The sequence below is a fragment of the Quercus suber genome, unplaced genomic scaffold (assembly GCF_002906115.3).
Source record: "Quercus suber isolate HL8 unplaced genomic scaffold, Cork oak 2.0 scaffold_321, whole genome shotgun sequence".
NCBI lineage: Eukaryota > Viridiplantae > Streptophyta > Magnoliopsida > Fagales > Fagaceae > Quercus > Quercus suber.
The window spans coordinates 466452-481573 of NW_027069775.1; the positions used below are offsets into that span (position 1 = coordinate 466452).

Sequence of the window (15122 nt, forward strand, 5' to 3'; positions counted from 1 at the left end):
TATAGAAAATGAGCATTTTCAGAATGAAACTAAACACCCAAAAATATTTTCCAAAGCAATTTTAAAAATGCAATCAAACACTTGAAAATATTTTCTTTTCCCAAAAATATTTTCACCTGAAAATATTTTACACTCGGAAAATATTTTACACTGAAACAAAAACAGCTTAAAATTCAAAACTCCTTTAAAACTTGAAACTCCACAAAAGATGGGTTCACTGAATTTTTTCACAAATTAAAAAAACTGAATTTACCCAAGAACCCAACATTTTTAATACTAAAATTATTGTATATTTAAAGATAAGCACTTTGGACTTAAAACTAAATGAATAAGCACATTGGTTATATTTTTATTACTCAATAAACCTAATAGCAAGAACGTAATCCTATGGAAAACAACCCCCCCCCCCCCCTCCCAAAAAAAACCCCCCCCCCCCCCCCCAAAAAAAAAAAAACCAAAAAAAAAAAACCCCAAATTGTCAATTTTCTCAACAACAAAACAAAAAAAAAAAAGAAACCCAAATAGTCAAAAAAACCATTAGAGTTATTAGAAATTTATTAGCAATGGTCATGACAATCATATAACACTCAGACCACATATTAACTGCTCTTATTTGGATTTTACAGAACTTAATCACAGTGGAAAGAGTTATCCTAATGCCAACTAGGATGATAGGATTGAGAATCGTTGGAATTCTTCGCAACAGTGTCAAAATAAGGGAACGTTGAAGAAGAGACTAGCTCCTTCAAGCTTTCTTCTCCACTGTATTTTCATATAGATTTTTTTTTTTTTTGGGGGAAGAAATGTTTACAATCAACAAAAAATACCTTACTTAAAATAAAATATAAATAAGATTTTTAAAAAAAAAAAAATCATCTACACATACTAAGATCTAATGGCTGGGGTAATTAAAGAATACTTGCATAATGCAACAGACAAGGCCATTATCATACTGTCTCTGCTAATATTTCTCTCTATTTCATTTTCTTTTTTAATGTTTGGTACAGTCTGCTAGTATGACCATATAAGGCATCATCATTCTGTCCTTGTTTGTGTAGAGTAAATAACAATGGACTACTCAGATAAATCAGAGACTGATAGCTAACCACAAGGCATGGAATGGGGCATGTGTATCCCACCCAATTATTGGCACAAGTTAATCTTCATCATTCATAATTCAACAAATTAAAAATAAATCATCACCACCAGAGATGTTCTTGTTGGCATCTATGATGCGCTCCATGAATAGCAGGACTTGCTCATGTTGACAATGAAACTCTGGAAATTTCTTACCTGAAAAAAAATAAATAAATAAAATTTTTAGTTTTGGAGACACTCCCTTGACAATGCCTCGGCACAAAAACGGCACATGTTTCCTACCAAAAATATTCTCTATGTTTAGAAACCATTCCCCCTCATACTGATTCACTAGAAAGATTGCAAAAGCTGATCGAGCAGTTCTTCCCATTTGATGGATATATTCCTGTGGGCCACTTTAATTAGCAAAGCAGAAGATATAACAAGCAGAAAAAAAAAAAAAAATGCTAACATAAATCTTTCATTAATATATCATATGTATAAAATTAAACACAATTACAATAGCGGGAGTCTGGATGCATGATTTCAAATTTTTTTTTTTTTAAATAATAAAATTTTATTGAATTCAAGGAAATACTTCATCACATAGAATGTGTGCGCAAAATACAATAAAAATTACACAATCAAATAACTACATGCCAAAAAATGGAATCAATAAATCTACAACAGTATTTGTATCACTTGTGCCTATAATTGAGGCCACTCCGAACAACAATATCAGAAGGCTAAATTTCAGCTCATGCATGATTTACAGAAAATGTAACAAACACAAAATTCAGAAGATTATCAAGGAAATAATTTAAAGAGAGGATAACAGTTCTAACAGATGAAACTTCCATATGAATGCAGGAGACCATCTTGGAGGCACCCTACACCCACCGTCACAGGCAAGAATTCCAATGAACTATATTTCCAGTTGGTGACAAAGGTTGGAGAGAAGGCTATTTATAAACTTGCCAAAATATGGAAATGAAAACTGGAGACTTGAATTGTGCCAATTGTGTCAAATATAAGGATCAAATAATTTTTAGTAAAGGAAGACGAGATTAAAAAAAGATGGGCAAACATTTTTTTATTAAGTAAAAATTTCATTAGAAAAGGAAAAGGAACGGGCACAAAGAATGTGAACAGTCCCAAATCAAGGAATACAAATCACAAAGAGAGGGAAAATAAGAAATGAAGAAAGGACATCGAATGAATGCCCCCTTGAGCACACATCTAGTTGGACAAGGATCTCAAAATGTGCTCTATAATTACAAAGGTAAGACACTCCACCCATCAAAGACTGTCCTATTTCATTCATACCACAAAATCCACATGACACAAAGAGGTGTGGCTTTCTACACCTAAGATAGTCGGTGTTGCTGAAAACGGCTTTGCCAGCACTCCAAAAGATCAAGCAATGACTTGTGCATCACCCATACTAGTCCGAACAAAGCAAAGACAAAGGAACACATCTCTGTTGCCATGGAACAATGAAGTAGCAGGTGATTAATAGATTCCCCACTTCTCTTACACATACAACACAAATCAACTGTGCTTTGCTCCTATATGTAAGTCTCACAGTGCTCTTCCCACACTAGTCAAATATCTTACCAATGCTTGAGATCTTATTATAAAGATTAATCAACCATATTAGACTTGTCACCCAAGAACTTCCTAACTAAAATCAGATTTCAATCATACCCCACATTTCATTTTCTTTTCATCTCAACCTGTTGTATGAAGCTATGATTTCTATCTTAATAGAGTTATTAAGTTCCCCTTAATTCTATGTGTGACTTCCTTTTGTAAGGTTTCATTCTTTGTGTGAACAGCGGCATTAGAAAATTTTTTATTATTGAAAATCTACGAAAGCTATTTTAGTTCAGAAGGGTAGAGAGAATTTCCATTGGAGCAGCTTTTTGTAAGTTTGCAACCTCATTCCTCCAAGGAAATTCCATACCAATGGGACCTCTTAAATCTTAACATCCCATAAACTAATGTACATCAAATTGGCCACCACAAGTTAGATTGCAATGGCCACTCTCAAGAAATCAAGACTTGAGCACTTGTGCTTGGCAATCTGAAGAGGATCTATAGAGCTTACCTCAACTAGATTGGGATTAAGACATAGTTGTGTTGAGTTGAATAAAATCTAAGAAATAATAAAAATAGACAGGACGTATGTTGCCCCATAAAATAGGTGTAGCCCTGCTCTGAGTCAGCACAAAGATAGCAAGCCTAACCTTCACGTCTGTGGGAATGTCATAATAGATAACCAATTCCACAGACGGAATGTCAAATCCTCTCATTGCCGCATTAGTGCAGATAAGAACATTGCACTCTCCTGCCTTAAACTGATTTAAGGCTCCAACTCTGTTTGACTGTCAAGAATAGTCACAAAATTTTATGGCAGCATATAAAAGGGAGAAGAAATTAAAGAATGAAAGAAATATATAAAGAAAGGGGTATCGGACATGCTTAAAAGCTACAGATAGAAATTATTTTTTACTTTAGTTAAATTAATATAGATTACCTGGCTCATTCTACCACTAATTGGAATGGCCCTGAGACCAAGATGTCGAAGCATTATAGTAAGAAAGTGAGTTGCCTTACAGTTACGAGTGAAAACCACTGATGTACATCCAGACATCTCTGTCAAAATATATGCAAGGTAGCATTCCTGTAAAACAATGAATATGAATATATGTACCAGGAACGTACCAAAGACCATCATACAATAGCAGAAACTCCGCTAAAGAAACTAAATGCATATAATTAGATGAACACAACTTCAAAATGCATGCCATCATCACACTTTCAAAATTTCTACTGTTACATCTCATTCTAAAACAATTGTCACTTGCACTGAGAGTTGCACCCTTTTAGGTGGAACCACTAGAAACATCCTTCACATCTAATCACTTAACCAGCTATAGAAGCCATTGACAAAATTCATTATATGCTAGAGTTTCACTATATGCTAGAAGCCATTGACAAAATTCATTAGTGGCTAAATACAACTTATGTATGTCAATCCTAGAATTTCTGTATATCCAGAACCATCAATCGCCCGTAATGTGGTTGTCACAGTATTCAAAGAAGCAAAATTATTTTTTGATAACATGGGAAACCTTTCTAAAGAAGAGCCCTTTAGACTCGCCTCCAGCAAGTAAAACCAACATGCAATTAACCCCACCCACTAAAACCAGTTTCCTGTGATCTAGGGACATTCACCCTTGATGGGCTAAGCAGTAATATTCAAAGAAGCAACTTGCCAAAAACATTCATTAAAAAAGACTATTTAAAGAACTTCTTATTGTAAAAATGAAAGCTATCTTCTTTTCAAAAATAATAATAAAAATGAAAGCTATCTATATCATCTCTTTAGTTGGCTAAGACCCTAAAACTTTTGCCTTACCTTGTAGGAGAGCATAAACTTCAGGTCTACCTCTCATATAAAAGCATTAGGTCAAAGACATGTAATTTATCCTATCATATGGTACATGGCTTCAGAGGCCACCTTCAGCACTAAAGACCAAAATAATTCTTGTACATTTTTCATGAAGGTTCCACTGTCTTTCTTCAACAGACTCAAGAACAGAAGTGTGCTTGGTAAGTGAATACAAAATAATTCCCTGATATTAAATTCAAAATTTTGAATTATTGGCACTAAGGGAAATGCTTATTATACACACACTATTACAAACAATATTACACTTTAAATGCATTGAAATCATGACTTGACGTCATGATTTTCAACTTGGAAACGGTGACTTCAGGTCACAATTTTAGTGCATTTCCAGGATGTGTGTAAAATTGTGTAATAGGGTATGTGTACTAGTATTTTCCCTTGGCACTAATCACCAACCATAATACCTAGCATACATATCCAGTCTTTAGTAAAACATCTTCAATAGAAGCTAACTCTGAGAGAAAAAGGAGAAACCTTGTATTTAGCAGACATAAAGCAATACTGCTGCTTTAGCATGTCAACAGTTGAGTTACTTGATGCTGCTTCAATTTGAAATCATCCAAAAACAGAAAATTATTATAAGTCACGACAAAAACTATGAACAAACTATAAAAGTATAATAAAGACTATAATTACCTTCACAGGATTTCTTAAACAATCCCTTTGGAGCTTCTTAACCTGAAACATCATGAATAAATAAACCATTATATGGAAGACCAAAAGAACTTATACCTTTTTCATATAGTAACCACGTGTGCAGTATGCATCTCTATTAGCACTTGAAGGCATCAAAAAGACAACACTTGTGACAGTGTAGATGTACTAATGAGTGCCACAAGTCAGCATAACCTTTGAACAACCATATGGTGTATATAGCATTAATAATTTTTATAACATGTGTGTTGTAAGGCACCACATTCCATATATAATTGTTAAAGTGTTGAGTTTATGTTGATGTAATGGCCCAAAAGGCCCAATTATGTTGTAAGTCTATATTGGGCCAACCTTAGTTTCTAGTCTCTATATATACCCAATTAGGATTCATTGTAATAGATGACTTGAATATACAGTAAAGATGTAGCCGCTAGGGTTTTATGATGTGGGTGTAGGCCGTTGGCCGATCCACGGAATCCCTTGTGTTCTTCTTTCACTCTTGCTTTTGCCTCTCTATATTATTTTATTCTCATGTTTAACATGGTATCAGAGCCGATAGTTGCTGATTGCTGTTTTCTAATGCAACCTTCATATCTAAGATTGTTGGTTGTTCTTGGTAGTTGCTGTTGGTGTGGTTGTGGTTGTTGATACTTGATGGTTGTTGTTGGTAATTGTTGTTGCTATTGGTTGTTGTTATTATTCTCGACGGGTTATCTTGTGTTACAGCTGCTAGTGTTGGTTGTTGGTCGGTCGGAGTAGACAGGGAAATCCCTTGTTTGCCTATTTGGTGATTTTTTGTTGTTTGGGTATAGGTTTTAGCTGTCCTTTGTCCATGATAAGGATAACCTAACCCCTATAAAACCTCTGTTTGGTTTTGTTTGATATTGAAGAACTTCAGCTTGTTCGTTTCGTTTTTTGGTTGGTTCAGCTTCAATTTTGGCCGGTTCACTTCGCTTTCAACCTCTTCAAGCAAGTTGACAGTTGTGTCTTACAAGCTGGATCTATATGACTATATGCTCCAACTTGAGGAGGAGTGTTAAAGTATTGATCAATGAGTTTATGTTGATGTAATGGCCCAAGAGGCCCATTTATGTTGTAAGCCCGTATTGGGCTAACCCTAGCATATAGTCTCTATATATACCCTGTTAGGGTTCATTGTAATAGATCACTTGAATATACAATAAAGATATAGCCGCTAGGGTTTTATGATGTGGGTGTAGGCCGTTGGCCAATCCACGTAATCTCTTGTATTCTTCTTCCCCTCTTGCTTCCGCTTCTCTATATTATTTTATTCTCATTTTTAACAATATTTATTTGTATAACATGTGCGTTGTAAGGCACCAAATATCTTCTCCACTAGTGCAAAGTGTGTTCTTCTGATAATATAAATCCCTATTGAACTATAATGCGATTCATGCCCTAATGTGCATGAAATGTTAAAAAGTGTTTCCTCAAAATTCCACATCATTTTCACGGAAGCATTAGTTCCAAATGAGTTTCTCTAAAAATTTCAGAATGGGATCTCATGTTTCAGAAAGCAGAATAACTAGGATTCACGATAAATATAAAGCACATATGTAGCAAATATCCACCGTAAGAAACAATTAAAAAGGTACATCCCTGATGACAGATACCTTTTAAGTGCAGCAGGATATTTAAATACATACCTTTTCAGTCATAGTGGCAGAAAATAAAGATGTTCTCCGTTCATGTGGTATAACCTTCATAATTTCATCAACTGATTCCTCGAATTCCTCATTCAACAACCTATCAGCCTCATCTAGAACCTGCTAAGTGTAACCCAATCATGCAACTTATAGCAAAGAATTCATAGACTAGGCAACACCAAGGTGGCCCTAAGAGTTGTTTTTTATCGGTTCTAGACAATAAAAAATATAGACATCTATGTGTTTAGGATATTAAATAAGCCACCACCACTACCAAAGCAATTGTCAGGCTGAGTAGCAAACTTCATCATGTTTTGAGGTAGAGGTTTTTTTAATCTCTTATTATTTTATAGATGAAATATTTATTATTTTAATCTATTATTATCTTGATATTTTGCAAGTATTGAGGGTATGACGAGTCAACATAATTCAATGATAAATTTGTCAAAATGATAACGTAATGTTAAGATTTTATGCAGTGTAACAATGTAAAGAATTACACCACATATAACTTGAACCCATCCAAACAAAAAAAATTACATACATAACAAGTAATGTGCATTTATTTAACTCAATTTTCATATGATCCTAAAAGGTTAGAATATATGGATTTTCATTATTATTATTAGGGAAAAGTTAACGAATATCTTGAGGGCATTGGCTTAACAAATAATTTTAGAAACATTTTATGAGAAAAGAAGAAAAAAATTGACTTTTTTGACAACTTTTATATTTCCTATGAAAAGTAGTATTAAAAGTTTCTTAAAATAGACCATTGAAAAATGTCCTAAGGACACCCATTAACAGGACCCTTATTATTATTATTTTTCTTGTAAACATGGGTATTCAAAACTCTTTGACCACTTGGCTATTCCTTTAGGAGTGTGGAACCCCCCATCCCACACAAACTAAGTAATTACAATAATTACAAGAAGGAGTCCCTTGTGGGTGGCTCTAAGATGTTTACTAGGAGTTTTAAACCCAAGATCCCATGAGGCATTGGGAACCACTAGACCAATCCTTGGAGTTGATATGCATTTTCATTAATTATACATGGAGCCTACCATAACTTATTTATAGGTAAAAGAACTTATTTTTTGGACCAGAAAAAGAATTTTTTTTATAAGTTCCTACAACGTATTAAGACTACATTAATTATTTTAATAAAATATCATTACTTATCTCCCAAAAAAAAAAAAAAACATACATACCCAACATGCATGTATCTACAAAAGCAAACTGCATAGCTGACATGACATAAGAACCGCACCAAATACTTCATTGTGTGGAGGGAAAAACCATTCATGTTGGAAATATGATCAACAAGGCCTTCAGGTGTTCCAACCTACAAAGAAATGAAATGATAAAAAAAAGGCAGGGGGGAAGGTGTAAAATGACAAGCCAATTAAACAACTAAACAAAAAAAAAAAAAAAAATCAGAAAAATTGACTAATCAAATTCATTGCATTATACCAAATTGAAAATTAAAGAATCAAGTTCTTTCAAAGAGTTGAAATAAATTCAATGGAGCTTCCATGGCAACTGACAAGTCTGCATACAATATTTTAGATAGGACAAAGCTTCTGGTAAACATGTAGGGCCTGTTTGGATTGAGGGGGGAGGGAGAGGAATTGGAGGGGAGTAGAGTAGAGTTTATTGAAAACTCAACTCTACTCTACTCCCCCTCCCTCTCCCTCAATCCAAACGGACTAGTTAATGACTAAGTTGCATCACACAAGAACTAAAGATTCCTTTTTTTTTTTTTTTCCTTTTATAGGTAAGTTATGCATGCACCCAATGGGTCATGAACACAAGAACTCACTCTCCGCCTAGCACTTGCAAGGGGAGGAGGTGCTTGTTGAGCTGGAGCTCATTGGCAGTACCAAAGATTTTTTTTCTGTTATTAAAATCAATAAATGTTTTAAAAGAGAAGTACCAACTACCTGTGTTCTCGAAAAAAAAAAAAAAAAAACTACCTGTTTGTTTAGCTAACAATTTTATTGTCAAGTAAAGATAGCCAAGTAATTCATCTTAAATGCAAAATTAAAGATCAAATACAAATGACTTTATTTTTAGCTAAGTAATTTAGAGAGAGAGAGAGAGAGAGAGAGAGAGAGAGAGAGAGAGAGAAACTATAAGCAGCACAACCCACATACAGGAGAACACAAAACCAATACCAAACTAATTACAGTAAAAAATAAATAAAATAAAATAAAAGGCAGCTCTAAAGCCAAAACCTAATTTGAGATAAAAGCACTAAAACTAATTATACCTCGTCAATGTAGATTCCACTCATTCAGGTAGGAAAAGTTATTAGAGGTTAACAAAGACAGCACAACATCTACCACTAGTTATGCTCAAATAAGGATAAAATCACAACATACCGTGACCCATACCAATTCAATCCAAAGTCACAACCTTGGCGGCAAAAACTAAGTCAAGCAATGCATAACCTGTTCAAGTTTATGCCAGGATTTATAAGATACATCTAAGAAGAGACCAAGTTGCAGCCAAAGCCAATGCATTGGAGCTAGTCAAGGCCACAACCAAGCCATTGTCCTTGTTTGAAACCATACCTACACGGCTGCACCAGTGCAGTCTCATCATATCATATCCAGATGTCCATGGGGATTCCTTTTTTTTTTTTTTTCCCTTTTATAGGTAAGTTATGCATGCACCCAATGGGTCATGAACACAAGAACTCACTCTCCGCCTAGCACTTGCAAGGGAAGGAGGTGCTTGTTGTGCTGGAGCTCAATGGCAGTACCAAAGATTCTTTTTCTGTTATTAAAATCAATAAATGTTTTGAAAGAGAAGTACCAACTACCTGTGTTCTCGAAAATAAATAAAAAAAACGACCTGTTTGTTTAGCTAACAAGTTTATTGTCAAGTAAAGATAGCCAAGTAATTCATCTTAAATGCAAAATTAAAGGTCAAATACAAATGACTTTATTTTTAGCTAAGTAATTTAGAGAGAGAGAGAGAGAGAAACTATAAGCAGCACAACCCACATACAGGAGAACGCAAAACCAATACCAAACTAATTACAGTAAAAAATAAATAAAATAAAATAAAAGGCAGCTCTAAAGCCAAAACCTAATTTGAGATAAAAGCACTAAAACTAATTATACCTCATCAATGTAGATTCCATTCATTCAGGTAGGAAAAGTTATTAGAGGTTAACAAAGACAGCACAACATCTACCACTAGTTATGCTCAAATAAGGATAAAATCACAACATACCATGACCCATACCAATTCAATCCAAAGTCACAACCTTGGCGGCAAAAACTAAGTCAAGCAATGCATAACCTGTTCAAGTTTATGCCAGGATTTATAAGATACATCTAAGAAGAGACCAAGTTGCAGCCAAAGCCAATGCATTGGAGCTAGTCAAGGCCACAACCAAGCTATTGTCCTTGTTTGAAACCATACCTGCACGGCTGCACCAGTGCAGTCTCATCATATCATATCCAGATGTCCATGGGGCCTACCATAAAATTGATCATAGGCCCAACCTTGAGGCAACCCAGTTCAGCTTAAGAAGGATATTGCTAAAACACTACCCCTTTCAATTATGGTGGCTTTAGGGAGAAACAATTTGAACCAAAGGCACAGTTTCATGAAATAATAATCTTCATATGTTACATTAATTTCTCCAATCTTCTTGGCTGTTACATCACTTAAGGAGACTCATTAATGGGAGCATGGATGAAGTCATTCAACATGTATCAAATTTATCATAATCTTTGAAATTTCTTCCAAATCATAAGCATTTTTGAAGTCATATGAATCAATACCATAATCATCAAAATTACTTCCAACATTATTCATGTTAATTGGGTTGGATTCTTTCAGCAATACTCAATGCAAAAGCCACAGTAGTAAAACTACAAAACTGAGAAAATGTTATGAAAGACAACAAACAGTTGTAGACTCCCATGTAAGTTGACAATCCAACATTATCAAAATGGAAAACCAAAAACAAAAAATCACATTCCTAGTTATCTACATTTTATACCCTTGTGCAAAATTTTAAGAAACCAAAGATATCAAACCATTCAGCCAATAAAACAAACACTTACAATAATATGTGGCTGTTTTGCAAGGTTGATAGTCTGTTCGACCATATCTGCACCTCCAGCAAACCACAAAGAGTTTGGTAAATATGCTTATTAAAGGGAATGATTGATGCTAACAAAAATGCAAATTTAACAAGGACTTGCTAGCTGATTTCACCGAAGAAGAAGTTAAAAAGGCCCTCAACCAAATGGCACCACTCAAAGCACCGGGTCCAGATGGAATGCCACCGTTGTTCTATCAACATTACTGGGAACTAGTGGGTAAGGATATCACCACATCTGTTTTATCTTTCTTAAATTCTGCCACACTACCTGAACACCTAAATCACACCTTCATCACATTGATTCCCAAGGTTAAAAATCCTGAATTGGTATCTCAATTTCGGCCTATTAGCTTATGTAATGTGTTGTACAAGATTTTTTCTAAGGTGTTAGCAAACAGATTAAAGAAAATCCTTCCCCACATTATCACTGAACACCAAAGTGCTTTCACAAAAGACCGTCTTATTTCTGATAATATCCTACTTGCCTTTGAATCCCTCCACAGCATGAAAAACCACAATTCCACCAAAGAGGGTTATATGGCCATAAAGCTCGACATGAGCAAGGCATACGATAGAGTTGAGTGGCCCTTCTTAGTAAGCATGATGAAAAAATTGGGGTTCAATGAAAGGTGGATAACCCTCATGATGCTATGTGTGTCGAGTGTCTCATATTCTATCCTCATTAATGGGGCTCCACAGGGATTTATTAGGCCAACCAGAGGGATTAGACAAGGGGACCCCCTATCCCCCTTTCTATTTCTTTTGTGTACGGAAGGGTTGCATGGGTTACTGACTCAATCAACAGCGAGAGGAGACATTCATGGCTTTTCTCTATCCAGGAGAAGTCCACCACTAACCCATGTTTTATTTGCAGACGATAGTTTGCTTTTTTGCAGGTCTAATCCAGAGGAGTGTCAAAAGATCATGGATATTTTACAAGTTTATGAGTCAAGTTCCGGTCAACAAATAAACAAGGAGAAAACTACAATTTTCTTTAGCCGCTCAACACCGGAAGATAGGAGATTGTTGATCAAAAATACTCTGGGGGTGGAGGAAATAAGGAGCTATGAGAAGTACCAGGGTTTACCATCTTTAGTGGGGAGGAATAAGAAGGCAAGCTTCAATTACATAAAAGAGAGGGTCTGGAGGAAATTACAAGGGTGGGAAGAACAATTACTATCTCAAGCCGGTAGGGAAATTCTCATTAAAGCGGTTGTCCAAGCCATCCCTACATATACAATGCATTGCTTCAAATTGCCTATTGGTTTGTGCAATGAATTAGAGAGTCTTATTAGAAGATTTTGGTGGGGACAAAGGGGTGATCGGAGGAAAATACATTGGGTTCGTTGGGAGGAGTTGTGTAAGCCCAACAGCTTAAGAAGGATATTGCTAAAAAACACACCCTTTCAATTATGTGGCTTTAGGGAGAAACAATTTGAACCAAAGGCACAGTTTCATGAAATAATAATCTTCATATGTTACATTAATTTCTCCAATCTTCTTGGCTGTTACATCACTTAAGGAGACTCATTAATGGGAGCATGGATGAAGTCATTCAACATGTATCAAATTTATCATAATCTTTGAAATTTCTTCCAAATCATAAGCATTTTTGAAGTNGAGTGAAGGGGGAATGGGGTTCAAGGATTTGGCATTGTACAATGATGCATTACTAGCCAACCAAGCTTGGAGGTTGTTCCAAAATAAAAACTCTCTACTCTATAGGGTGTTCAAGTCCAAATTTTTTCCCAACTGCTCATTCATGGAGGCATCGGATTCACAAGCTAGTTCCTATGCTTGGCGAAGCATCTTGAAGGGAAGGGAAGTGCTGAAAGAAGGTATGAGATGGAGGGTTGGTAATGGTTCCTCAATCCGAATCTGGTCTGATCCGTGGCTGCCTTCCAACTTCATGCCTTTTATTTCATCACCAATAAAGCCGGGATGGGAGGAGGCAACTGTGGATACTCTCTGGATTTTTCAGCCAAGGTTGGCGGCATGATTTACTCAGCTTGCTGTTCAGCCCCAGAGACAAGGAGCTGATTCTTTCAATCCCTCTATGTGGTAAGCCGGTGGAAGATATCTTCATATGTTACATTAATTTCTCCAATCTTCTTGGCTGTTACATCACTTAAGGAGACTCATTAATGGGAGCATGGATGAAGTCATTCAACATGTATCAAATTTATCATAATCTTTGAAATTTCTTCCAAATCATAAGCATTTTTGAAGTCATATGAATCAATACCATAATCATCAAAATTACTTCCAACATTATTCATGTTAATTGGGTTGGATTCTTTCAGCAATACTCAATGCAAAAGCCACAGTAGTAAAACTACAAAACTGAGAAAATGTTATGAAAGACAACAAACAGTTTGTAGACTCCCATGTAAGTTGACAATCCAACATTACCAAAATGGAAAACCAAAAACAAAAAATCACATTCCTAGTTATCTACATTTTATATCCTTGTGCAAAATTTTAAGAAACCAAAGATATCAAACCATTCAGCCAATAAAACAAACACTTACAATAATATGTGGCTGTTTTGCAAGGTTGATAGTCTGTTCGACCATATCTACACCTCCAGCAAACCACAAAGAGTTTGGTAAATATGCTTATTAAAGGGAATGATTGATGCTAACAAAAATGCAAATTTAACAAGAAATTTATATCCAACAACAATATCATACAAATTGAACCTAACAATCAGAATATCAAAACCTTTAGCAACCAAAAGGACACACACTACTTGAATATCCCCATAATTGTGATTCACTTATTTCTAGCCCAGAATTTTGGTAAACATCATTTAATCAAAGAACAAATGAACCCAAATATATTTTTGCACCTCCATGTAAACAAAATTGTTCACATTCCGAACTCTAGTTGTTATTCATCTAATGACAGGTTATGGCATATTTTTCATATTAAAAAGACCTTCAATTAGACTATATTAGAGCAATCAATACCATTCAAAAAAAAAAATACAATCAATAAACTTGTCTTTCAATATCCCACATATGATGAGGAAACCAAAATGAAAAAAAAAAAAAAAAAATTTGGTGCTGCTGAGCCTAGTAGCATACAAAGCATCATTTTTCAAATCTATTTATTTGATGGAAGTTTTTTTTTTTTTTTCTTTAATTGGTAAGTTGCACAGGCCCGGTAGGTCTTGTCACCTTTCATCCGATTATTACAGGAGGAAGTTCCATTTAAAAGAGTTCATTGGCATTCAATTGATGGAAGTTAAAGCATTCAACATTTCAGCAGATAGTGAGGGAGGGGGAAGGGGGGTTTGAACTACAGACTTACCTTGCATGAGGTAGATAGTTTCTTTCCCTTTCTTTTGCATGGTTAAAAATTTGTAAAACCTAGGGTATAATTTTGGTTGTACAAAAACTAGAAACTACATTCCATAGTCCTGAAGCTAAAAGTTTAAGTAACAGAAAATTGTATCCAAAAAATAAAAGGGCAATGTTCCCATGAACATGAGAAGGGTATTATGACAGCTACAAATGCCATCTTAAGCTACATGTATCTAGAAATTCCTCCAAACTAGAAAAAGAGTGACCACTCAAAGCAGCTATCCAATCTTTTTTTGATAAATACGAAATTTTATTAAGATAAACGTTACCAAGTATACAGGATGTATACTAGATGTGTATCAAATTAAGCTCTAAAAATTACAATGATCTATAAATTGCAATAACTTAGAGAGAAAAAAATTCAAGATGCAATCATCCATTAATAAATCTAAGGAACTGCAGTTTTATGTATTGACTAGTCCATACACACCTCGAAATTTCTAGGGTTTCTTTTCCACTAGAAGCACCATGGCAAGCAATAAGGGATGGCTTTCCAAATCTCACTATTCCGATGTCTCCCAAATCTGCCTTGCCAACTAGGAAGTAAATTTACAAACCCCTAAGGCATTACCCATTGACCCCAAATAATTAAAGCCAAAACCAAACCACACAACTCACTAGCAAGAGCCAAAAGGGCAATGAATAAGCAAATGATCAATTGCTTCCCCCTCCCGTTTACACATACAACACCAACTCACCAAAATAATGTTAATTTTCCTCTAGTTATCTATAGTTAAGATTTTCCCAAAAGA

General features: G+C 35.1%; 1 protein-coding gene across 1 annotated transcript; it reads right to left on the bottom strand.

Moving 5' to 3' along the window:
* Nucleotides 1–944: 944 nt before the first annotated feature.
* Nucleotides 945–14357, bottom strand: LOC111992193 (DEAD-box ATP-dependent RNA helicase 10). The gene is made up of 10 exons (XM_065782935.1): nucleotides 14318–14357; nucleotides 13534–13580; nucleotides 8147–8221; nucleotides 6877–6996; nucleotides 5194–5233; nucleotides 5030–5106; nucleotides 3617–3763; nucleotides 3327–3464; nucleotides 1381–1483; nucleotides 945–1293 (listed from the first exon to the last, which is right to left on the bottom strand). Exons 1-10 carry the CDS (start codon nucleotides 14355–14357, stop codon nucleotides 1178–1180), a joined length of 903 nt encoding a protein of 300 aa, XP_065639007.1. The 3' UTR covers nucleotides 945–1177.
* Nucleotides 14358–15122: the final 765 nt, after the last annotated feature.

Coding starts and splice junctions, on each gene's coding strand:
- LOC111992193 (XM_065782935.1), bottom strand. CDS start 14,357: ATGCAAAAGAAAGGGAAAGAAACTATCTACCTCATGCAAG. Junction 13,581..14,317: donor AACTATCTACCTCATGCAAG/GTAAGTCTGTAG, acceptor CTGGAGGTGTAG/ATATGGTCGAACAGACTATC. Junction 5,234..6,876: donor CTGCCACTATGACTGAAAAG/GTATGTATTTAA, acceptor ATGATGTTTCAG/GTTAAGAAGCTCCAAAGGGA.